Raw genomic sequence first — 26,525 nt, 5'->3', positions numbered from 1 at the left:
ATGTTTACGAGGCTCTCACAGCACGCTGGCCCCCTGAGCTCCTTCACGTCTGAGACACCTGCCCGGACACAGAAGCGTGAGCTCAGCTGGGTCTCGGATGCCTGATCCCACCTTCTTTCCCTCGGATCCTCGTAGACACTACCCCTCCTGTGGTAATTAAACATCTCAGTAGACAAGTCCAATTCCAGCCTGCTGTCTCCCACAAGCCTTCCGTGGAATGACTCTCTTGTTCCCTCTTCCCCACAGCAGTTTAGTATTCATCAAAGTTATATCTCGAGGTGGATCATTCTGAGGACCCACGGGGCCAGCCCTTCCATCACTTTTTTGAAGCCCTGGATGAGATGAAACGGAGCCAGGCTGGATAGAGCCACTGAGATGAGAGATCTGGGTTCTGCAATTGCTTCTGAGAACTAGTTAAATAACCTGAACCAGGCACCTTCAACCCAGCTGAGAAGTCATGTCCCTCCTACCCTACCCTCGGCGTTGGGCTCAAACTCCAACTTGGCCTAGAAAGATGGCGGTTCCCAGGACACATCTACACACCCCAGAGCCTGTAGGGACACAGGAGGGCTTTCATTTTTGATGGTATTCGTCATCTTGTCCCAGGACTTGTCTTGGGCCCTGGGAACCCACTTTACTCCAATTCTCAGGACTTTTCCCATCTTCTTTGCTTCCCCATATTGCCCCTTGAGGATGGGGGAGGGTTCAGAGCCACACCAAACTTGTCCAAATGGCACCACCATCTCTGTCACGGATGGAGCCAACTGGTCCTCCTCTCTGGGCTGCTGCTGATGAACTTGTGGTATTTCATTGTGATCGTCCATCTCACTGGGCATCAAGGAAAGATCATCCTGAGATCTCAATTTTGTCCATCAGCTTCAAGCAGATGCCCCGATCCCTCCTACGGGAAGACCTCCCTTTGGCTTGGCTTGGATTGAAATGTTACGTAACGCACGCACAAACAGAAAGGCAGACATCTGTCCTTTAAGTCACAGCTTCGTCAACAGTTACAAACCCCAAACAAAGGTATAAACACCAAGAAAACCCACAACAATCAAGTAGATTGAAATTCATAGGAATTGAATGGGAAGAATACTGTGTTCATGAGACTGAAGTGCTCTCTCCGCTGTGAACACGGTTCTGGTTCTTCTGAGATGGGTGTGGACCACAATCTGGGCCATGGGATTAGAGTCTCCTGATGGTTTTCTCTCTTGGTGTCTCCACAAAATCTCTGTTGGCACTAGAGTCTGTGATTTTCAGGACCTGTGACAATCCATGCTGGTCCCACGAGTGGCCAAAGGATTCGGAGTACACACCTGCTTCTGAAAGAGCGTGGTGGTCCTTGGTAAAGAGGTGGTGCCCATGTGATTGAGAATAGGCGGTAAGATCATCCACAAAAGAAAAATCCTTTTGAATGATTCTGATTCAGACAAAGCTTGGGCCTCAGTTTGAAAAGTACTTGTACACACTCTGAAATGACGGAATAGGATTAAAATCAGATATCCAGGAATTAGAAAGATGGTGTGTGCAAGAGTCAGGGTTCTCCAGAGAAACAGACCCAAAAGGATGTACACAGATATACAGACCGAGATTTATTATGAGGGACTGGCTCACACGATGCAGCTGAGAAGTCCCATGATCTGATGTATATAAGCTGAAGGCTCAGAAAGTTGGTGTGTAATTCAATTCAGTCCAAAGAATCAAGCACCAGGAGTACCCATGTCCAACGGCAGAAGATGGATGTCCCAGCAGCAGCAAAGAGCAAATTTCCCCTTCCTCTGCCTTTTGGTTCTATTCAGGCCCTCAACTGATTGCATAAGGCCCACCCACACTTGGGAGGGCCATCTGCTTTACTCAGTCTACCGATTCAAATGCTAATCTCTTCCACAAACACCCCCACAGTCACACCCAGAAATCACATTTTACCAGCTCTCTGGGCATCCCTTAGCCCAGCCAACTTGACACGTTAAACGAACCACTACAGTTGGAAAGGGTTTTCCAAGGGGTACTCAACAGAGCCTGATTGCCTGCTAAACATTTTGCGTGAATGCTGATTTTCTTAAAAATCCCATTACACGTGTGGCCCCCGGTGGCAGAACAGGGAGCAGGTCTACACATAAGGGAAGAGCTTAACCGACAGATTCTTCATATTCCAACTGGAACAAACAGATGTCCTTTATTTAATTCAAATAAGGCACTTCCTGGGGCCACATCCGGGCTACGGGGAGCTCATCATACATCAGGAGGAATGGAAAACTAGGAAAAGCTCATTTTCTACCTCCTCCGTCTCCATCATCCAAACCTGAGAATCCTTCAATTGGTTTGGGTGGATGTCAAATTATGACTCAATAATTAATGTACAAAGTCGCCTGGACGTAATTTATTCCACATTATAGTGACATATAGGGTGCCTTCCACAGAAACATTTGCTAAAATTTAAACATCGGTTGCTTATAATCTACAAGAAACCCCTCTCCCAAACCTATTGAAATAGACAGAAAAATACAACCTCCCTTCCACCCCCTCCCAAAATCCATCCATTACGAGATCATAGTAATTCCAGTCAGAAAACAAGGGTCTAAAAACGCCTTTGAATGTGAGGATTTAAAATGAGAAAACTTGAAACATCAGACACTCATCCAATGTATTTGCTCAGAAATCGGGGATGGAGAAATGACAGCCTCATTTAATACTATTTGTTTTCCAAATAAGGTGCACTCTTATTTTCCTTCTCTGAGGACAGAATTCTGCAGATCCAGCCTCAAGAGTAATGAGCATGTGGGTCAACCTTAATCTCTCGGAGTCATATTCAAGTGGGAGATTTTGCTGAAACCTCTCAGGATGCAGAGCCATGTGACCTGGCAGCTGGGTTCAAGGGCTCCAGGGGGGACGAAAGCTTCACCTATTGAACCTGAAAGTTTTGGGGCTCCCTCCAATATCTGGATGAGAGTAGACACCTCTTCTCAATGGATGTATGAGTTTCCTGTGGTTGCTGTAACAAATGAGACAAACTGGGTGGCTTAAACCAATGCAGACTGATTATTTTATACTTCTGGTGGTCAGAATTTTAACACGGGTCTCAGGGGACTAAAATCAAGGTGTCAGCAGGGCTGCGTTCCTTCTGGAGGCTCTAGGAGATGACCCATCCCCTTGTCTTCTCCAGGTTCCGGAGGCCGCCTGCATTCCTTGGCTCATGGCCCCTTCCTCCCTCCTTGAAGCCAGGAGTGCATCTTCCCATCTCTCTCTGCCTTATCTGTGCTTCTTTTATCACATCTTTTTCTCCCATCAAATCTCCCTCTGCCTCCCTCTTACAAGGACCCTGGTGATGACCTTGGGTCCACGTGGATCATCAAGAACCATCTCCCCATCTCGAGGTCCTTAACCGAATCACACCTGCAAAGATCCTGTTTCCATAGAAGGTAGCATTTACAGGTTCAAAGGGATTAAGAAGTGGACATCTTTGGGGGGGAGGCATTATTTGGTGTACCACAAAGCATAATTGCACAATGATCTAAATGAATGCAGGAGGCCCTAATGCCAGAGCAAACAGAAGACTAGCGTTCCCCCCTCCATCCCCCTCTCCCTAGGAACAAGGAAGCAGGCTCATTGGGGTGCCAGCGTCTGATTCTCCGTCACACCTGTGTAGGGTACAAGTACTTACGTCTTCTGAATGGCCTCCTTCAGGTGAGGGTGGGGTCTCGTCCACTCTCACGCTCAGCTCCGAAGGGTCCTCAGCAGGCCAAGACTGGCTGGACCCTGCCATTGAATTTGCACGTGTCTCCCCGGCACTGGGCACAGAATTTGCACATGGCTCCTCAGCGCTGGACGCTGAATTTGCATATGGCGCCCCAACACCACTGAGGTTAGCCTGCACAGAAAGTGGACACTGTTAGTAAGTCCTCCTTACATCTTTCCAACTCTCCAGCTACCCTCGAGGCCCCAGGACCCATCCCATCCTCTGTGTGGCCAGGGCTCCTTAGCACTATCTTCTGTATACAATAAACATAAGCTTGACCAATGAATGCCACACAGACTTGTGAAATGGGTCCCAGGAAACTATAGTGTTCTGAGCAGGCCGTGCACAAAGCCGGATGCTCTAAAGACGAGAGTGAGTGGTCCCATATCCCTGACGTGACAACTCACAAAATTAGTTGTGTTTAAACAGGCAGCAGACAGGTGGTCCTCCAGAAAGCTGTTGGCAGACCACCCGGCACACATTTCCTAGACAGCTCTCAATGTTTTCTTTCTCAGAACCACCTGCCTCAAGTCTTATTTTCCTTCACATACAATCTGATGTTTAGCAACCCGCGTGGCAGAAAATAAGCGGCAATGAATTCAGCAAGATGCATACAAATAACCTATTCACTTGCGTCAAATGAGCGGGGCAACTTGCAGTTCATCCTGCAGAGGAGAACCAAGCTCCACCACGCAAAAGCCAGAGGAAAGACTAAAAGATGAATTCCTTTCAATTTCCCAAGCAATGCATTTGCTGATAATTGATTCCGTCGCACCAGGAAATGTGATCGTACAAAACTGACCAAGAAATAAAGCTTTCTGGGACCTCATTTCAAAAGGTGCTTTGCAAGGAAGATGTATCCACATGAAACGGACGGAGGAAACTTCACTGTCTGGTGCATTCAGGGTTATCATAAAGTCTTTAAAAAACCAAATTGATGTCAATCAAAAATGTTTAAAATCCTCTTCAGAAACTTTCTCCAGCTGCTACTTCAAACGATGATTTAAAGTGGAAAATGTCTCCTCGAACGACATTGTAATCAATCCTCTCCAGCCACTCATCTGCCAGTGGCTCTCACCCTGATGAACGCAGCTCATTTAAATAATCTATTATTCATGAGTCATCTACATCACAGCAGCATTTCTGCTCATTAAACATTCACTATTGTGAGCCAAAAAAAAACCATGTTGCCTGTTTCTTTAGCATCCTTCTGCCTGAAATACGGTACACGGAAACAGCCAGTGTATTTGAAGAAAATACACTGGGAGCCGATCATGGAGAGTTTATCCCCGTTGTCAACACCTGGCTTTCAAGAGAATCACCTGCTTACCGTGTGTCCTGGAGATGTGTGCTCTTCCTCGTCCCGGAGGCTTTCATAAAGAGGCAGGATGCTGCGGTGGTAGATGCTCCACCAGAGGTTGAGAAATGATGCCTGGTGCTGGTGGACCACCCTGGAGCCCTCCTGCAAAACCGAGCCAGTCTGCGGATTGTACTTGTAGTTCCAAGGCTTTGAAGACCCCAAAAAGTGGACCACCTTCGCACTAGAACCGAACCTGAGAAGGAAACGCAAAGCGTTCTCCTTTGCGCTCGGAAGGGACCAGACACGCACAGAAAGCATTCAACAAACATGAGACTGGTCAAACACAGAGGCATATGAGCATCTGTCTCAACACATTATCGACAATCATGTAATTACACTGACTTTGACTTGCAGTTACTTTAAAGATAATTTTTTAAACCATCAACATTTGCAGTATTTCATTTTCTATACACCAAGAAAGGTAATCTTAACCCATTGGGATATGCCTCAAAACTGGAAGAATAAATCTAGAGTCTTATAAAGATGCACTCTATGGTGGCCCAGATCATCATCTCCTTTAAAAGATAGGCACATGGGGGCTGGCCCAGTGGCGCAGCAGTTAAGTTTGTGTGCTCTGCTTTGGTGGCCCGGGGTTCTCGGGTCAGATCCCGGGCGTGGACCTACGCACCGCTCATCAAGCCATCCTGTGGTGGCGTCCCACATATAAAGTAGAGGAAGATGGGCATGGATGTTAGCCCAGGACCAATCTTCCTCAGCAAAAAGAGGAAGATTAGCAACAGATGTTAGCTCAGGGCCAATCTTTCTCACCACACACACACAAAAAAAGATAGGGACAAAACAATAATGGCTTGTATAGTAGATAACACAAGCTGCAAACCAGAAAATTGGTTTCTTTTACGAAATTATGAATTTTCTCCTCTCAACCATTTCTTTTCCGCATTATCATCACTCCCATCATCCAGGAACCTTTTTAAACACTGTTTTTGTGTAATCGCCTTCCCATGAAATTTTAATACCACATTCTCACTAGATATCTATGTTTTGTAAGTACCTCTGTGCTTTATGCATTAAAAGGGATACGATTTTTTCACTCCCCAAGAACCAATTTCTGCCTTCTTGGGGGCAATATGGCCCCCGTTAAAAATGCACGTTCTAGAATGATTCATCCCCTAGATCCTTCTCAGATTTTCTATTTTCATTCATAATAATGTCACCTATAGCAGATCTCAAAATTTTGGTCCTAGGACCTCCTGACATTCTTAAAAATCACTGAAGACCAAAAGAGCTTTCTTCACGTGGATTCTAGCTATACATATATTTTCTGCAGCAGAAATTAAAACGGAGAAATTAAAAGATATATTTACCAATTCATTAAAAAACAAACAACCCATAATATGTCAACACAACTTTCATATTTTTTCTTGAAAAAAAATAACTATATTTTCAAAAAAACTTGTAGAAAGAGTGACATTGACCATCTTAAGAGGAGACAGATGGTTTCTCATATCTGGGTGTGCATTCAGTGCATCTCTTTATCACGACATAGAGTTTCTGTAAAATATCACGGTCCACTTACGAGAAAATGACAGTGAAAAAGGAAAATATGATCTTAGAATTATTTTTTTAACTCGTTTTGACTTTGCAGACACTGGAGAGACCTGTGGGGAACCCCGCGGGGTTCCCTGGACCACACTTTGGGAGCCACTATCATTAAGACTAATTGCCTTGACTACCTATCATTTAAAGCAATGAGCAAGCAGGGGATGATCTAATCTTTTCTTTCCAAAATGCCGAAAGCTGGTATACATCCTGAGAGACAAGGTGGCGACGTGGCGGCAGGCCCGGAAGGATCCGGCACAGTGGAGAACTCACTGTTTGAAAGCAGGGCTGTAGGTGTAGGTCGTGTTACTGCTCAGGTTATAGATGAACGGCAAATGCTTGTGGATATCGGCCGTCGACCAGCTACTGAAGAAACTGTTCAATAAGCCTTGATCTGCTCCTAGATAATTAACAAGACACCCAGCGAGATTAAGGATGTACCGTGCAGTACCCTGAAAGAATGCACGATGTGTTTGAAGACAGAACACCGGAATTCTACGCCACTAATTGTATTTCTTCTCTCTGCCCGCTAAAACATCATCATTGTCTCAAAAGTGACTAATAACCCGTGCCACTAATTTAAAAAAGGCACAGTCTCTCCAAAATTCTCCACCAATAACCCAAACAATTAATAATAAAATCACCCATTGTCTCCAAAATTCTCCACTCCAATCCCAATAAATTCTATCTGGTAGCAACAATACTCTGTCCCTACCATTTTTGCCAGGTTTATTAACTCCTCATCCTTACCTAGAGGGAATTCTTCATTGGTCTAGTACTTCCTTTTATGTTACAAAAATTCTAGCACTTTTCCCATCTATTCATGCCCGTTCAGATATCTGGCTTGGTTGGCTCATTTCAATTTTTTCCCTTTATTCTACATCAGGAGTCAGCCAACTATACCCTGTATCTATTTTTGTAAATAAAGTTTTATTGGAACACAGCCACGCTCATTTGTTGAAGTCTTGCCAATGGCTGCCTTCACCCCACAACCGTAGGGATGAATATTTGCCACAGAGATCACAGGGCCCACGATGCTAAATATTTCTTGTCAGGCCCTTTAGAGCAAGCTTTGCCTATCCATTCTGTAGGATGGGGACCGGGGAGTCATTCTTTCTACCCATTGAGGATAGTTTCAATGGTTCTCTCTGTTTTGTGTATTTACTTACTAACTTCTTCATTTATTCCTATTATCCTGCCTGGCCTTACTCTTCTATCTCCGTCTTTAACTGACTTCAACTCGCCACTCTCAAATATGGGGTGGGAAATGAGGACGAGGCGGAGGTAGGGATCCTGCCAACAGCCCCATTCTCTTCCACAAATTCCCGGCTTCCCCTCGCCTACCGTCAAAGCTGCCGTGGTCGGTGGCATGCTGCAGCAGGAGGCTATGAGTCTCGAGGGAAGGTTGGAAAACAAACACGCCGCTGTTGAAGCAATCCGGCCAGCCAGGATCCGGGGCCGCGGAAAACTCGCCCCTCTCAAACAGCTCGTCGATATTGGACAGTACCTGGGGGAGCGGAGGGTGGGGAACCTGTAGCAACTCTTCTCTTATCTCTGGTCCACAAGTGAGAAATCCAGCGGGAGCTTTAGGACAGGCCAGACAAGTGGTCACTGAGCGGAAACCTGTGCCCAATGTTTTGAGTGACACTTCTCTTGTAGGTTTATATTCAAAAGAGAAGAGTGCGTGCTTAAGATTGCTCTCCAGTTTATTTCAAGTGATTGCAACAGCACTGTCTCTGAAATTAAATTATTTTCTTGAGGTTCCTAAGATTCTCCACGGAACTTGCTTACTTGTATAACCTCTTGAATCCGGCAAATGCGATTAATGAAACTATGGGAACCGTGAACGGAGAGGTTTGCAAGTCAATATCACGGAATCTGTTGCCTTCCAGGGCTTGACAACTGACTGCAGACCCCCCCTAACACCTACTAGCTTTCTAAATTACGGTCTGTTTGGAAATTTAAAAAAAATCACTCTGATTGCACTATTGTTCCTATATTCCTCTGCATCTCTTTCTCTTCCTACAGAGCTGCTTCTGCATGACTAGGACGATCCAGAACAGATCTCCAACTCCCCTCCAATTTCATTTTACGTTTCAACTTTACAATACTGATTTTGAAAGTGGCCACCAGGGGCTCCCACACGGCAGGTCACAACCCCAAATGACCCCTGGGGGATGCCATAGCTCAAGAGGCCAGGCACACCAGTCCAATGAGGACTACACAATTCAATATACAATCCAGGAATAATATATTTGTTTCCAATTATTCCATTCTGTGTAGATGAAATAATGTGATTACAAACACCTCCCAGGGAAGATACACACCGTCAAGTCCCTCAGTGTCTACAGCAGGGTGTAGTGCTGTGCTGGTGGGTATGTTATCCCGGATTTTAATGGACTGAACGTTGATGGTGGTAAAAGACACATGTTACCTCATGGGAATCCACCAGCAAGAGCTAGCAGCCTGGGTAAGTTGGGAGAGGCATGGTCTTTGACGGGCTCCTTATCAAGTGGAGAGTCTGGTCCTCACCCTCCCCTGTACTCACCAGGGTGTCTGCATCCAGGAAGACACACTTGCTATAGTGGGTCAGCGTCCAACAGTGAAGCTTGGTGAGGGTAACTCCAAGCTCAGGTCTCTTCAGAATGGCCAGGTGGATGTAGTCGGCACTGTCTATCAGGTTCACCTCAATTACCTCATCAAACACCCTCGAGAGGATAACCCTGGAAAAGACACACGCCAAACAGTGAGAGAACGGGAGAACATTGAACACAGGACACGCTATCTTTCAGGAGGACACACGTTGGCTGCTCACAAACATGGAACGTGGATATAAAACCCCATCACACTCACCGCAATCTTCATATTCAGGCTTTATTCTTTCCATGGATGTCTTAGAGCTTTGCACATTTTCTACTTATGCTTAAAACTTATGCAAACTTGAACAACTTGACAAATTGTACAGAATTGGTTTAAGATAGACTGATTTGGGCTATCTCTTAGGAAGGTACATCTCTTTGCAAAATGCACAGGTAGTGAGGAACGAATGCTGAGCAGGTAGAAACAAACAATCTACGATCTCCGTCAGTTTTTACTTTGTGTATTCAAAACCCATGTTGTTAGCTGCATACAAGTCTAAGTCCCAAATTTTGCAAGATCGTGGGGCCAGCCCAGTGGCGCAAGCAGTTAAGTGCGCGCGATCTGCTGTGGTGGCCCACGGTTCGCCGGTTCGGATCCCAGGCGTGCACCGACGCACTGCTTGGCAAGCCGTGCTGTGACGGGATCCCATATAAAGTGGAGGAAGATGGGCACGGATGTTAGCCCAGGGCCAGTCTTCCTCAGCAAAAAAAAAAAAAAAGAGGAGGACTGGCGGATGTTGGCACAGGGCTGATCTCCTCACAAAAAAAAAAGAAAAAGAAAGAAAGATTGTACCTTTCATCAAAATGAAATCTGCCTGTGTTCCACTTAATTTTTTTTTTTTTTGCTTAAGTTCTCCTTTATCACAGCTAGCAAATCTTGTGATGACAGAAACTTAAAGAAGTGCTAGAAAAAGGGTGGGGGCCCATCAAAAGGATTCAGAGAACCAACCAGGAGGAGCTCCCAATGGTCAAAGCTGAAGCAATTTGATCGAGAAAATAAATGACAAACCCAAAATATAAAATGAATATTCATGGGTTCATACGGATATAATAATTGAATAAACAAGTAAATGGGAAGAAGAGGCAGCTCTTCCTTACAGAAGAATTCCAAGTAATACATGTAAAAGGAATGAGGGAAATAGAAAATCAGCATTAGGCAAACACCACAGATAACTGTTGAGACCAGATTCACTGATGGATGCTAAAACCAATGGGTAAAGGTTTTGAGGAGAAATAGCATGTTCTCATAGTCTAAAAGTATCTCTCCCAAGATATTTATCAACTACAAAGAGAAAAATAATAACAGTGGAGAAACACCATAGATACCACCTTATCCAAATGACTGAGAGTGACATTATCAGTAACAAGATGTAGCAACACCACGTTCTCCCTGATACGATGCGCTAAGAAAGGTACATCACTTCTGAGGGCTCTTCTTTTTGCCAAAAATGCATAACGACAATATAATCATGAGAAAACACTGGACCAACCCAAGTGGAAAGGCAATCTATAAAACAACTGACCAGTACTCTTCAAAAATACCAAGGTCATGACACGTAAGAAAGGAAGGAACAACTGTCATAGATGGGAGGAGACTAGAGAAGACATGACAATGAATGCCATGCTGGGTCCTGGATTGGACAGGGGAACAGGATCATATCATATCATATGCATCCCTTTATTTTCAAGATTTGTTGTTGTTATTTAAGCTGTCTCCTGTACACATACAGCATATGGCTGAAGTTTAGATTTATTTTCCCATGTTCAAAGTCTCTGTCTTTTAAAAGGGATTTTTAACCCATTCACCTTTATTATAAACATTGATCTATTTGAATTAAGTCCTGCAGTGTTTTTCTTTTTTCTTTTTTTACATTTATCCTACTTTCTTCTTCTTTGTAATCCTTTCCAACCATTTATGGCATGGATTTGGTTTGTTTCCGTTCCATGCATTTTCCATCAATGTTTTGAGAGTTATACATATCCTTTTGACTCTCCCAGTCGTTACTACCCTTTGACTGTCAACAATCATATTTAAATATATTTTCTGTCCAATGTAAAGACAGTCATCATCTATATCTTCCCTTTAGACAAGACAGGAACATCAGTGGATGTTCACCCATCTTCCTCCTGGCTGCTCCCCCAATCACTCCCAGAGTGGAGTGTTAATTCCAGATTATTTTCATAATTATGCACAAACACATTTCCAGTTTTACTCATTTCTTTGTTTAGCACTGCTCCTTCTATACTATTTCTCCTTTCCTGGATTCACATTTCATTTTGCTTGAGTATATCCTCAAACAATTTTTTTTCTCAAAGGTCTTTGAGGAATAAATTTTTTGAGCTTTTGTATATCTGAAACATCTTTATTTTGCTTTCAAATTACACTAATTTGGCTGAGTACAGGAATCTCATTTCAAAATTATTTTGCCCCAGAACTTTGAGACATCAACCATCTCAACCAGACTGACAGCGAAATGCATTTAGGACTTTTTCTTCATTCTTGGTGTTTTGAAATACCACCCATTTGTGTCAACATTTGGGTTTTCTTCATTCCTTCTGCCCAACACTCAGGGAACATTTTCAATCTAAAATCCTTTCTCAGAGTTGAAATAGGACATGAGCTATTTCCTCTAATCCGTTCTCTCTGCTTTTTTTCTTTTAGAAACTCCTATTATTAGACAGATGTTGGAGCTTCTGGGTCTATCTCTTCTATGCATTAGTAGCTTTTTTGCTTTTCCTATACATTTATTTGTGCCTATTCATTGCACAGTATTCAAAGTAACTGTCTCTCTAAGAAAGGACTATTTCATCACCAATTTCCCCCTGCTTTTTGCCCAATTATTTATGGAATTTATGGTATTCTTGTGGTTGTATAAAGAGCATGGGGTGGGGGGAAGGAAGGCAAGAGAAATACCACTCTGTGTGATTACAAAAATAACAGTCTGATTTATGTCCTTAAATGCTTCTGTTCAGCTCTGCCTTTTTCCCTAAAATAAATTCCTGGAAATAGAATTAAGTGTCATGAATGCAATTTGTTTGAAGTGATGAGCACATGCTCCCTGCAGAAAGACTCCTCCCATCCACGTTTGCACCATACAGCCTGGGAGGGGAGTAGTCTCCCAACACCCACACCCCTGGTCATTTATGGTCATCGGTCACTGTTTGTCTTCTACTGCCCCGACTGTACCATAGGGCACTGTTCCTCAATCCTCCCAATGACTGTGAACCATGTAATGGGTCCAATAAAATTCAACTGGGTCTGCCACACTGACCCCTTCCCGTATTTCTGTGATGTTGTTTCTGAATATTTTAAACCTCATCTTGAGTAGACCAAACGACTTAAAAAAAATAAATGCTGAGAGCTTTTGACAGCCGAGGAGATAGGAATCTAAGAAAGAATCATATTTTTTTTGTTCCACTCATACCATCATTCAGAGGATGATGGGTGAGTAGGCAACCACAGAAAGGTCCCCCCAAGGATGGGTGTCCAGCCACAGGGTCAGCCCTCCCAACTCGGGGTCCACTGGAGTCTCTGGTCTGACTCTGAAGGCCTGGTGACCTGGACACAGGAAAATGTCCACCATAACTAAATATATTTTCTTCTCTTTTCTCCCTTTGGGGCCTGAAAGGCTCATCTTATGCGAGAGGAAACCCATTGAAGCATCAATTAATCTGAAACACTTTTAAGAAAATGGCGTATAGCAAATTTGGCTCAAGTCTAATCACATCCCTTGATGTCAATGACTAAGGTGTGACCTCCAAACACCAACGTTTAAGAAGATATTTGCCAACCTAACTAGTCATAAATATTACCAACTAAATATAGATTGTTCATGCTTTCTCCCACTGTTGTATTCGTCTGCCCATCTTTGCCTACTGTTTGTAAGAGTTCTTTGAATATTATAAAGACAACAGTCCCCCTCTCCATTATAAATTTTGTAAATGTGCCCCCTAGATTATCTTTTACTTTTGCATATAATATTTCTGACACACAGCAGTTCTGGTGTCCTTTGCTGGGAAAATGCCATGCCCAGCTTTCAGATGAATGGAACATCCAGTTATGTCAGCGTCTGGAGACAATTTTGGTTGTCACAATTGCAGGGAGGGTTGAGGGGTGGTGATCCTACCAGAATCTGGAGGGTGGAGACCAGGGATGATGCTCAGCACCCCACAGTGTACAGGATGCCTCACCACAGAGAATGTGGACAGCCCTACATGTCAGTATGTGAGGTGGAGAAACCCTGATCTGTTTACTTCTAAGATTTCCCTATGCTTTAAAATTTTACCTTTACATTTATGATCTACCTGGAATTCATTTGGGCGCATGCTTACCTTGTATATTAAAAGGATCACATCATTGCCTTTGTCTGATATATAGATGTGATGAATTACATTGACACAATGGACTATCCTAGCTTTCTTAGAATAAGCATCATTTATTTCTTTACTATAGAGCCTGAGTTGCCTTGCTGTATTCTGTATTTGAGGGGCTTTGTTCATCTATGTGTAAACACAATTAAACTTGTAAATCAAATTTGGGTATCAAGATTAGGACAATTTCTTAAAATAAATTAACACATTCATTTTTTTGTAGGATCAGAGATTGTTTTTATTGCATGGACATTAATTCATCGTGGCCAATTTAATAGAAAATCCCTTATAACTGCCCAAATCTAGGATCTTTCTACCAGACAAGACTTTGATAACATTTTCAATTTCTCCCATGGATACTGGTGAGCAGAAGCTCTCTACTTCTTCTGGTATCAATGTGGATCATCTGAATTTCCATAAAAGGATCAAACATTGCTTCAATACTGTCAACATTATCAGCAAAGTGTACTAGAGAGTATTTGCTTTCAAAATTTAAATTTTATCCTAATGACTACTTTTTCATTTCAATTTTGAATATTTCTGTTTTCTCTAGTCGAAAGTTTATTTTTAAATAATCCAACACTCAGATTTGTTCTTTGTTCCCAATTATCAGTTTTTTTTTTCCTTTATGAACTTATTCCTTCTGTTTGCTTATGTATTTTTTTGTTTGTTTGTTTTACATAAAAAAATTTTGAACTGGATAATTTCTTCACTTATTTTTTTCCTCTGGTATCACTCTAGCTGTTCCCTTTGGTTTGTAAAGTAGCATTCACAAGGCAATTACTGTTGAAATAGTATGTGACTCAAGCTTTCATTGGTTCACCTAACAAGTTATTTAGAAGAGAATTTCTGGTTTAAAACGTCCAAGTGGGGGCCAGCCCGGTGATGTAGTGGTTAGGTTTGCGCATTTTGCTTCAGCAGCCTGGGGTTCACAGGTTCGGATCCTGGGTGTGGACCTACTCACCACTCATCAAGCCGTGCTGAGGTGGCGTCCCATATAGAAGAACTAGAAGGACCTACAACTAGGATATACAACAATGAACTGGGGCTTTGGGGAGAAAAAAAGAAAAAGAGGAAGAATGGCAACAGATGTTAGCTCAGTGCCAATCTTGCTCAAAAAATAAAAATTAAAAAATAATAAAAAATAAATAAAATGTCCAAGCGGACCCCATCTTTGTTTTTTGTTTTTTGATTTTCTTTTTAGTTTTGGTATTAACGTCTAAGTTTATTACATATAGCCAAGGAATATAACAATAATGAATTCCTACTCCAAGTAACATATTGAATACCTCCTTGTACCATTAGTACAAAATCAATTTTTCTAAGTGGTCCATGGTTGACGAGAGAAAAGATTTTTGTTTACATAATGCATAACATTTTAGAGACACCTCATACAGTATTCATTAGATAAATTTATTTATGTGTTTGCTTTCTTTGTGAGTTAAAGACCAGGTGGGCTATATAGAAAGACTCTCTCACCACCAGTCTCTCCAATTCCATACATATCTAATCGATTTTGTTTATATGCTTTATCTAATGATCGTTGGGGCATAAAGGATCATGTCTAGTATGTCTCAAACGTGAATTCTATGCTTTATTATCTAGCGTCTCCTGCCTGAATTCTTACACTCAGAAAACCATATAACAGTCTCCACTTTTTCTTTCCTCTATGTATTATCCAGTATCTCTCTGTCCACTCTTTATTAAATAAATATATTGGATAATATTAATTCTTCTGCATAGTTTCTTAAATAAATTTACAACAATAATTTACTCAACTTCAGGTTTTTACTTGCCTCCTTACCCTGCTAAAAAGAACTTTCCCATTAAGTTCTGTATTTTCTTCAAGGCTCGGTCAACAACCGACAATTTTCTCAGTACCAAACACCCTAAGCTCTGCCATGCGTGAGAATCTCTTCCTATCACTTTGCCAGTGAATGACTGATGTGGCTGGGTATAAAAGTCTTGGGTCCAAAAACTGTGGTTCCATGATTCCACATCTCCATTATTTTCTAACCTTTGTAATGAAGAAGTCTGAGGTCATCTTTGCAGAGAAACCTGCTTTTATTAACCTTGGAGGCACATAGAAGAAATTTTTACCATGAAAACTTTAAAAATTCTTCAATATACGTATATCCATGTTTTGTTTTTCTTATTTGGCTTTCTTATGTTTGGTGATATCCATTTTCTCTGGTATTTCTTCAACTCGGGAAATTTTCTTCAAGTACCTCTTTGTTTATTGAGATGATTTCATTTCTTTGCGCTTTTTATCAGGTACATCTGTGTTTTGGGGCTTCCTTCTCTATAAATCCCCTCTCTAATACTGGAAAACATCTCATACTTTCCATAACAACGATTCTATAATCTGCAGGGCTGATTTTATTTAGTCATCAAACCACTAATTTAATTTAAATTAATTTATTTTAAACTTCTCTAAAAGGTTTAATTTCTTAATAATTTTAATTTTTATTGACTCGTAACATTTCCTCATCTCATTCTGCTCCTGTTCAACACAGTCAGATCATTTTCAGCTCAGTCTGTTGTCTTATCTCACTTTTTTATCATCGAGTCCATATTTTCCTGAATTTTATTGAAACCATCTTGGATCTTCTCTAAACCTTCTTCTGTCTCCTGCAGTAAGTCTCTCTCACAAGTACGCTTTTCCCCTGAACTGCTGTGGATGACCTCACCTTAACTTGGAGAATCTTTCTGCAGGCTCGATGATGATTTTAATTCTTCTGTGTCTTTACCCTGAAACAAGAAGTGGGCTTTCCTACCTGATGGTTCCCCAGGAGTGGTGGGTTCTCCTGGTTTCCCCAGTAACTCCCTCATTAAGACCAGAGTTCCCCTTTTTAAATCTCAACCCGAGAGCTGGCCAAGGAAACCTGACATCATTCATTTAACGATTCAGCAAAGGAGAGGGCAGGAAACCCCCATCAGGTGAATTTCCATGTCTTTCCACTGTGTAGTGAAGCCTCTGTGCATGAAGCCAACTCTCTTCCATTGGCTCGCCCAGCTTCCTTTCCTAGTGCCACTTCTAAATGGGATAATCCCCTCCTGGAGTGGCCATCCAGTGTGCCAGAGAGAAGCCCATGCAAACTCCTCAAGGCTTCTTCAAGCTATGTCCTCAAATGCTGCCCACTCTCAACGCCAGAAAAAATAACACAAAACAGAGCTTGACTCCCCTCTACCAATGGCCAACTCCTGCCTCCAGCTGTCATCTCCTCTGAACTCACACAAGAGGGAAAGGACACTACCCTTCCAGGCTCACCCTGCACAAGAACGCCAAGCCCTTCTCAACACAGCCAACCCACATCGACCAAGTGGAGAAAGATCCTAACGCCCAGAACCTCCATCACAAGCTCCTCCAAATGGCAGGCGTTTGGACCATTACTCCAGAAGCCCCAACTTCATGAAACTACTCTGCTTCCAAGGAGGATGCTGGGCATCTGCCCTCACCTCCTTCCCCCATCTAGCCCCGTCTACACAGGGGCTGCCATCAGATGCCACCTGCCCGTTTCCACTCTGCTGTGGGGCTCACCTACTGGCAAATGCACAAAGGACCTTGGTCAGCGGGGAGACCAAAACTCACAGGCTCCCATCTCCACAAGGCCCCGGGTTGTATCTAATGCTCTTTCACACATGCTACCATTTAATAGGAGCTTCAGGACCTGAAAGCCCTGCCTAGGGTCACAGGAAATGGAGGGTTTTAAACCCCGTTGGCAACTTCAAATCCTACACTTACATCACTAATTCCAACGTTTTTGGTGTTCTCACAGCAGCCGCTTGCAAGAGAATTTTCTTGATTAGAAGAAAAACAAAATAACTACCTATTCTCTCCACTAGGATCATCACTGTTCAGACACAAGGCTAAACCAAGGTGCTGTCGGTCACCTAGGAGCATCCAGAAGGAACAGTCTCCCAAGTGAATTAATGCAATTCATGATATTCTGCCAATACCATCACATGTCTGTCTACAGGTAAGAACTTTCCCATATTTGGGTCTCAGAGTGTGTAAAGCACAACATGCTCTATGGAACAAGAGCACTGAGGGGTCCAGTGTTGTGTATATGTGAGCAAGCATACATGTAAGTGCAGAAGTACTTATGAATCTAAGGATGGGGTCATCCATGACCTCCCAACTCAAACCCTGCCTAGTGATTTCAACAAAAGTGTCTGCAGCTCCCAGACCCTAAATCTCTGGTCCTGAATCAGGTCACCCCATGGGCACTCAGCTTTTCCCAGGAATCAATTTAAGGACTCATCATTGCAGTCGGCTCTACCCAGGAAACAAGTTGTGGACCTATTATGGACTCATCTTGGATCCATCATGGACCCGTCATGGCATGGACCCATCATGGCATGGACTTATCATGGACCCATCATCGCGTGGACCCATCATGGATCCAACATGGCATGAACCCATCATGGACCTATCATGGCATGAACCTATCATGGACCCCTCATGGATCCATCATGGCATGGATCCATCATAGACACATCACAGCATGGACCCATCATGGCATGGACCCATCATGGCATGGACCTATCATGGACTCATCGTGGACCCATCATTGATCCATCACGGCATGGACCCATCATGGACCCATCATAGCATGGACCCATCATGGCATGGACTTATCGTGGACTCATCATGGACCCATCACGGCATGGTCCCATCATGGATCCACCTGGCATGGACCCATTATGACATGAACCTATCATGGATTCACCATGGATCCATCATGGACCCGTCATGGCATGGACCCATCATGGCATGGGCCTATCATGGACTCACCATGGACCCATCATTGATCTGTCATGGCATGGACCCATTGTGGATCCATCATGGCATGGATCCATCATGGACACATCACGGTATGGACCCATCATGGCATGGACCTATCATGGACCCATCATGGCATGGACACATCAAGGACCCACCACATCATGGACCCATCATGGACCCATGGCATGTACCCATCATGGATCCACCTGGCATGAACCCATCATGGACCCATCAAGGAACAAAATTCCCTTCATTCCTGCCTGCCAATGCTTCCCTCTGTGGGACACTGTGTCTGCTGCAGCATGAAGTGACCAGGTACCAATGGGGAGTCCTGCTTAGCTTGGGATTGTGCGGTATGCCCTACATTCTCTCCACAGCAGCATCTGCCCTCTCCTTCCTCAGACGTTCAAACCCACCCTCGTTGACCAGTGAACTTAGGACTGCTCACGATCTCTCATCATGGGTAGCAAACGGCAGATTGGAGCGTTGAGGAACAAGGACTCCAGAGCAAGCTGGCATCCTAGCTCTGCCACTCCTGTCCGAGGGATCTTAGGAAAGGTCAGAAGACAGCAGCAACCATAGCACCCCACCCAAGAGGAGTTGTGATCTTTCAATGAGTGAGTATGTACAAGAAGCTCAGAGTAGTGCCACCTAAGTGCCGGCCATTAGCATTGTTATCAGGCTGGCCCAGGAGTTCCAGCTCTCGGGACCCAGAGAATCTGGTCGGCATGACTACCCTGCTCTAGATGTTTATCCATCACCTGTCACACACACGGCCAGGCTCCTCTCTGCAACTGGTTGTTATATTTCCTCTCCCTGGCTGAATTCCCTACATCCAGCCTTCCTTTCCACAGCAATCAAGAGAAACAGAGCTATACTTTGTACCGAGACATACACTCAACAGAACAACACAACTCCCATGCACAGCCACCCAGCAATGCTTCTACACATCATCATGGGGAGAAACTCAACAGAGAGACACATACTCAAGAGGAAGCAGAAACCTATTCCACACACTGGAAGCCTCTACAGAGCCAAATGGGAAGCTCTATGACTTTCGATCTTAAATCTTTAACTTAGTTCACAATAGTTGCTTTTCAAATTCCCCTCGCCCCCCCCAAAATTTGACTTTTGAATTTCCGTAGTTGAGACTATGGACAGTAACCATACACAGTATTATTTGTAAGTGGTCTGAAGTCGATCACACACCATGACAGACCTCCCTACTTTAATAATGATTTGAGGGTTCTTTACAAGTGTCAGACACCCACCATGATTGCCAGTGGTCCAGGCCCATGAACAGTTCCTGGGACCTCCTCCAATATAGTCGACCTTGCTTCTACAGGAGGAAGAGCCCACCAGACACACACAGGTGAGTCTCCCAGTCTTACCTGAGCAGGCTGGACACGTGAGGGGTGATCAACACCACCAGCTTCCTGGTCAGCCTCTGGTTCCTCAGTGACTGCCCCAGGACCAGGGCCCCCTGGCAGTAGATGTCATTGGTGGCCAGCGTGACAAATGCCTGGTCAGACACTGTGGGCAAAACACCAGAGTTATGCTCTTGACGGATCTCATGGGATGGCGCGAACGGCGGTCACTCCTCTTCCTCTCTCAAGCTTCACAACTTGTACCGACTAACCATTTGGTGTTCCACAAATGTTCCTTGGCGACACTTACATGCGTCCTTTCATTGAATGTGCACACACAAACACACACACACAGGAAAAGTGCAAGCAAACCCTAAACACGAGGGAAAGCCACCCAGAGTGCAATTAAAATTTCCTGATGCTGCAAATCCGCCGATACGCATCATTGAGACCCCTTATTTTATTTTGCATTCAAGACTCAAAAACTCACTGGAAATACTTGGGTCTGAGCTGAAAACACAGCACAAAGTGGAAGCGACAGTGGTATTCCCCGAGTGAGGATGAGAACGCCCTCCCCACCTCAAAGGAGCTGTGCTCAGAGAAGTGACCAAACCGGTTCACTAAATTCTGCACAAACCGGTTGTTGGAAAGACTTCAACTCAAAGATATACGAGGCCAAGGAAACGGGACAGGGGAAAATATATTGTTTCATTCACCAAACTGTTCTTGGTTTCCTAACGTCTCAATAGGTGAGGAAGAAACTCAACAGCAGACTCAATTTATGGCAATTTTAAGTCTAAGGGCGTAGCCATGTGGTTAACTTTTACAGGGACTTGTAAACAATTTACTTCTTGGGTCCTCAAGAGCTTGTTGCCAGGATAAAGACAACAGGATAAAGAAATCTGTGCCCCGTGCAGGCTACCGTGCTGCCTATGGAAATTAAAAGTCGGGGCACGCAGCCTGGGGCTGGAACACACAGACCTCAGTTCTCAAAGACCAGACTGTCCTCCCCCACGTCCCCGCGCCCTCCCGGGCAGCAGCTGTCCCAGAGACTCACAGTCACACTAATTATAACTCGACAAACGGGGCTTCCCAGCCCTGTTTTCCTGAGGGTGATGACTTGACCTTTACATTCTTTGGGGTTGATTCCCAAACGCGCCTCTTGCAACAGGTTCCTGTCTACAGGCTGTCGGGTTATTTTTCTCGGGTAAGAAGGAAGGGGAATTCCTGGCATCTGCACTGTTAAGTGGAGTATTACAGATGCAAACTTCAGAACTCAAGTCTGCAGCCCAAAAGATATCTATCTATCTATCTATCTATCTATCTATCTATCTATCTACCTATCTATCTATCTACCTACCTACCCATCTATCTATCCTCTATCTGTCATCCATCCATCTATCATCTATCTCTATTTATCTATCCAGCTATCATCTATCTATCATCTAATTTCTATCTATCATCATCTATCATCTATCTGTCTATCATCTATCTATAATCTATCTATCAGTCTTTCTATCTGTCTATCATCTATCGATCTATAATCTATCATCTGTCATCTATCTACCTATCTACCATCTATGTAACTATGTATCTATCTCTATCTATCTATCTATCTATCTATCTATCTATCTATCTATCATCTATCTATCATCTCTCTATTATCTGTCATCTACCATCCATGTATCCATCATCCATCCATCCATAGATATACATCATATATCTATAATCGATGTATTACCTATCATCTATCTATAATCTATCATCTGTCATCTATCTATCCACCACTATGTAAATATGTATCTATCTATATCTATCTATCTATCTATCCATCTACCTATCAACCATCTAACTACTTATTTATCTATCTATCTATCTAGTTTTTTAAACAACTGGGTTAAAACAACGCAGCATTTAGTCTCTAGGGACACAGACAGTGTTCACAGAAATATGGAGAATGAAATAATATGACAGAAAAAGTGAGGAATGTAGTTCTGCCACGAGGAGTTAGAGGGATGAGGAGACACCCAGGTGGAAATGTCCGAGAAAGTGGTCTGGATGGGAACAAAGACTGGGGTCATCCCGAGAGCTCATGGTGGCAAGAGAAGCCAGGACCGGAACAGACCACCTTATGACTACTGGCCGTCCAGAGAAGAGGACCATTAGGGTGGGCCCTAATCTAATGTGACTGGTGCCCTTATGAGAAGAGGAGATGAGGACACAGACACACACAGAGGGACGACCATGTGAGGACACGGGGAGAAGACGGCATCTACACGCCAAAGAGAGAGGTCTCAGGAGAAGCCAGCCCTGCCCACACCTGGGTCTCAGAGTCCAGCCTCCAGGACTGGGAGAGAATAAATGTCTGTTGTTTGAGCTGCCCAGTCTGTGGTATTTGTTATGGCAGCCCTAGGAACCTAATTCTATGGGGCATTAACGTCAAGAAGCAGAACCGGGGATGCTGTACCCACCCCGGGGAAAGAATCATAGCGAACCCCTGGTGACCCGCAAGGGTTAACTTCACCTTCAACAGCCCTTGTTAGACTGGAAAACCACTTCTTTCCATTGAGCCTCAATTCCATCATTGTAATTGTCTATATATTTCACATTTAAGCAATTTGGATCCTCCTCAAAGAAAAAGTTTATTCCCAACCGAGCTATGGGAAGAGTTCATTTTTGTGGTTGTTGGATATTCCTGAAGAGCACTCAATTCTTTCTAACTGGAAGGTGACACAAAGACATGAAACATAACCCTGCAGATCATTTCCTTCTCATTTATCCTTTCAATGGTCAGAAGCACCCGTGCATGGTACCTAAGAAAACTGATGCCTCATTCGCTGGATTTTGACTCAACGTGGTTGATAAAAACGGGCTTCCCTCACTGGACAGTTATAAAACCAGAGACCAGAGCAATTAAATTTTCAACCATTTCATGTTTCTGATCCACTTGGTGTGGATCAGAAGCATTGGCTGCTTCTGTGTGAGAAACACCGACATCGAGGGCAGGGGGAAGCCGAGAGATCCTGGGAGCAGAGAGAGTTGCCACCGTTTGTGGAGTGGGGTGGTCCTCAGGGACCAGGGAGGCTGAGACTTGGGGAAGGTGGAATGCGGATTACAGAGGGATGAAGGATTATTGGATGGAGGGATTATTGATCATATTAACAGGATGAAAACAGCAGCAGTGGAGAAATGAGCCCGTCTCTCCAGCGACCCCAAGACGTGCACCTCTGAACATGGGCCACCATGATGTGGCAAAATCACGCCTGGATAAATGCTCCATCTAAGGTGCAAACTCAGACCAATGCAATTTAAAGCAACAGAGGATGAAACATTCACTGATAGGTCTTCACATTTCACACGGCCTTACCTTTAAGAATCTAACAATGACCAAGTTTTGGTGTGCCATCAAAGAACACCCATCATTACCCAAGGCCACTGCATTTAAAGGATGAGATTCCACTCAACATGGCGCCGGGGTGGGGATTTCTGGCATGACCACATAATGGGAAAACACTACTCCAGCCCCCCAAAATAGATATTCTCACAAAATGGAGTTCAGCCTGAAGACTGTGGTGGCTGACAGTTTTATGAGTCTATGAGACATGTTTATTTCTATTCTTGCCCATCCTGCCATCAACCTATCTTCCAACGCCCCCAGAAATAACACTGGTGGCTTCCTGCTCTGCCCCTCCCCTTTACTCAAAGGTGGTTTTTGTTTCCTGCCAAGTGTTGAATACCGACATCGGGTCTTCTAGCACATTCCAGGGCTGATGGAGATGTGTCCACATGTCCGTGGTTGAATGCTGCCATTATGCAGGCCCTAGTGGCTTTGGGGGAGCGTGGTTTTCACTCTGCAGAGCTCCAAAGCACTCCCTGGAACAGAGAAGCCTTTCTGCGTCTCCTCGGAACAGAATCTGAGAGCACACTGGGGGGAAACTCGCCCTTTCGGCCCCTGTCCCAACAATTTCCTTTCTAAGGCTAGATGGGAGGGAAACAGCATGGAAACTGCTTAGTGATTTACCAAATCGCTCCTCTGGATAAAAACTAACCAGTTAAAAAAAAAAAAAATGCACTCATGAATGATCCGGTCTGGTCTGGTGCAACAGAGGGGGTGTCTTAACACCATCAGGACAGGTATCTTTCTCATGGGTATTCCATGTCATACTTCTTGGCCTCTGAAGTCAACTGCCCCAAGGTGATGTCCACAAAACCCAAGGGCAGGCAGACAGGACCGAATCTGAGCCCTTGGGGACCAGGCCTTGCTGGAAGTCCCAGCCACACTGCCATCCCAAGCCTGCTGCCCTGCTGAGGGATGAACCCCAGATCTTTGCTGGAATAACAAATTACAGGGGTGATCTAAACTAGAAGAACCCAAAGGCACTGTCGTCCCAGAGCTTTAGGGGCATGAACTTGCCATCTGGGTCTCTCAGTGAGAATTTCACACAGTTCAGTACCATTGCCAAGAAACAAGCCCATTTCAACTCCCAGGGCTACTTTTCACAGAAGGAGAATGATGAAATTGCTAACGCCCCCGACCAGGCTATAAATGGTCCCCTCCCAGCTGCTGAGACCCACCCACATCTCCAACTGCACAGGGCAGTGCCACCCCCTCCCCCCACGCCCCTCGGGGAGACACTGAGGAGGCAGACAATGGGAGATGAGGGGTTTGGGGAGATGGGGGCAGAGGGGCAAAGCGGGGGTCTTTCCAGGCATAGACTAATCTCCCATGTGTCCGCAGGAACAGGGAGGCTGACCGCAAGGCGCATTCGCGGACTCACCCGACATGGTCCGAGGCTCCGCGCGCGCGGTGGGCACCGAGGGGCCCACGTGTGCCTGGGCGCCGGGGGTGGACTCTCCGGCCTCCAGCCGGGCCTAGCAGAGGCGTCGTCTCCAGGGAACCCGCGAAGATTTCCAGGCCTGAGGGCGACAGCTTGGCATTCCTGACACCCGTGGTTGCAGCCTCAACCCAGCGCCCCCCTACCCGCCCCGTGTCTCCTGGGCTCTGTTGAACCCTGGCCACCTACACGAACCCCGCCCCCTGCACCTCCTCCTCCTCTCCTCGACCCTCTGCCCTCCCAGGAGTCACCTGAGACCCCACTGCGCCCCCATCATCCCCGCGCCCCATATCTCCCCCGCGCTCCCGGACAGCCTCTGGCACCAGACCCTTGCCCACCCGGGTGTCCTCAGCGGCCCCACCGCGCCGGCGCTTCCTCCGGCATCCAGGGCAGCCTCTGCCCCCGTCAGGCGCCCCTCGACTCCCCACCCGCCCCCGAGTCATCTGCGGGCCCGCTGCACCCCGCCCTCTTCTGCGCTCTGGGCGGCCTCAGCCGCCACCCTGGCTCGGCGCCCCCGGGTTTCCCCCTCCCGCTCCGGCCCCCCACTGCGCCGCCCACCCCTGCACCTCGCCCCTCCTCCACACTTGGGCAGCCTCTGCCCCCCTCCCCGGGTCCCCCGCCGCGCCCAGGAGGCCTCCACGCCCCCCGAACTCCTGCCTCCCCCATACCTCCTCTGCGCTCCGGGAGGCCTCCGCCCCACCCTGGCCCGGCGCCCCCCGGTTATCCCCTTCCTCTCCGGCCCCCCCGCCCCTGCACCTCGCCCCCCATCCGAATTCGGGCAGCCTCTGCCCCCATCCCCGGGTCCCTCGCCGCGCCCAAGCGGCCTCCACGCCCCCCGAACTCCTGCGTCCCTTCACCTTCTCTGAGTTTCGGGTGGCCTCTACCTCTACCCTGGCCCGGCGTCCCCTGTTTCCCCCCTTCAGCTCCGATCCACCCCTGCGGCCCACACCTCGCCCCTCCTCCGAATTCGGGCAGCCTCTGCCCGTCCCCGAGGCTCCCCCGCCGCTCCCGGGCGGCCTCCACGCCCCCGTCACTCCTGCGTCCCCTGCACGCGCTCTGCACTCCGGCAGCCTCTGTCTCCTACACCCCTGCACCCCCCGCACCTCCTGCGAGCTCGGGCAGCCTCTATGCCTCCGATCCCCCGCCGTGCCTAGGCGACTTCCACGCCCCCCAACTCGTGCGCCCCAGGCGCCTCCCGCACGCTCGGGCAGCCTCTGGCCCTGCCTTGGGAGGCCCCGCGGCCCGCGATTGGCCGCCCGCCGGAAGCCCGGCCCCACCCCGCTCGCCGCGGGGACCACAGGGACCACGGGTCTCCGCCGCCGCACCGCGCCGCCCCCGCCCGCCCCGCCGGCGCGCCGCCTGGTGCCGGGCCCCCGCGGCCTGCCAGGGAGAAAGCCGGGAGCCGCGGTTGCTGCCTTGAATTCCTGGGCCCCGCCCCGGGCCCCCCCAGTCCCCGCCCTGCTGAATCCAGCAGTCATCGGTTGCTAGGTTTGGACATTTAACCTTTAGCCACCAGTCCCAAAGTAAATGTTTGCAATGGCTTCAGGGGCCTGGGCCCAAGACCAGCGCGCTGCCCGGGCGGAGGCCGCGCCGGGAACCGCCCAGCCCAGCCCAGCCCGGGCCTGGCAGTGCATGATCTTCTGGAAGGCAGGGCAGCAAAGGAAAGAGTCACGCATGCGTGGGTGCATGAATGAATGAGTAACGCATGAGTGAATGCATGCATGAGGGAATGCATGAATTATGCATCAGTGAATACATGTATGAATGAATGAAAGCATGAGCGAATAAATACATGAGTGAATGAGTTGAATGAATAAATAAATGTATGATGCCTGCATGAAAACCAGCCCCCCCCCCCAGCCTTTTGC

The 26,525-nt window shown here is 46.1% G+C and overlaps 1 protein-coding gene across 5 annotated transcripts in view; it reads right to left on the bottom strand.

Annotated features, from left to right (window-relative positions):
* Window positions 1-25,888, bottom strand: part of GYG2 (glycogenin 2) — a 37,419-nt gene extending 11,531 nt beyond the window's left edge. For 2 of the 5 annotated variants that reach the window (XM_058535371.1, XM_058535373.1), the window contains exons 1-8: window positions 25,761-25,888; window positions 24,601-24,739; window positions 19,847-19,988; window positions 9,205-9,379; window positions 8,001-8,163; window positions 6,930-7,056; window positions 5,067-5,289; window positions 3,662-3,868 (exon numbers count right to left, since the gene is read on the bottom strand). In XM_058535371.1, the coding sequence (XP_058391354.1) occupies window positions 3,662-3,868; window positions 5,067-5,289; window positions 6,930-7,056; window positions 8,001-8,163; window positions 9,205-9,379; window positions 19,847-19,988; window positions 24,601-24,607 (1,044 nt within the window). In that variant the 5' untranslated portion in view covers window positions 24,608-24,739; window positions 25,761-25,888. Of the gene's footprint in view, window positions 1-2,035; window positions 2,993-3,661; window positions 3,869-5,066; window positions 5,290-6,929; window positions 7,057-8,000; window positions 8,164-9,204; window positions 9,380-19,846; window positions 19,989-24,600; window positions 24,740-25,606; window positions 25,685-25,760 lie in introns of those variants that run through there. The other 3 variants (XM_058535375.1, XM_058535374.1, XM_058535372.1) reach the window with 3 other exon arrangements.
* Between the last annotated feature and the right edge of the window lie 637 nt (window positions 25,889-26,525).

The sequence above is a fragment of the Diceros bicornis genome, chromosome X (assembly GCF_020826845.1).
Source record: "Diceros bicornis minor isolate mBicDic1 chromosome X, mDicBic1.mat.cur, whole genome shotgun sequence".
Classification (NCBI taxonomy): domain Eukaryota; kingdom Metazoa; phylum Chordata; class Mammalia; order Perissodactyla; family Rhinocerotidae; genus Diceros; species Diceros bicornis.
The sequence above is the reverse complement of the archived record's forward strand: the minus strand, read 5'-3'. Positions and strand labels throughout refer to the sequence as shown.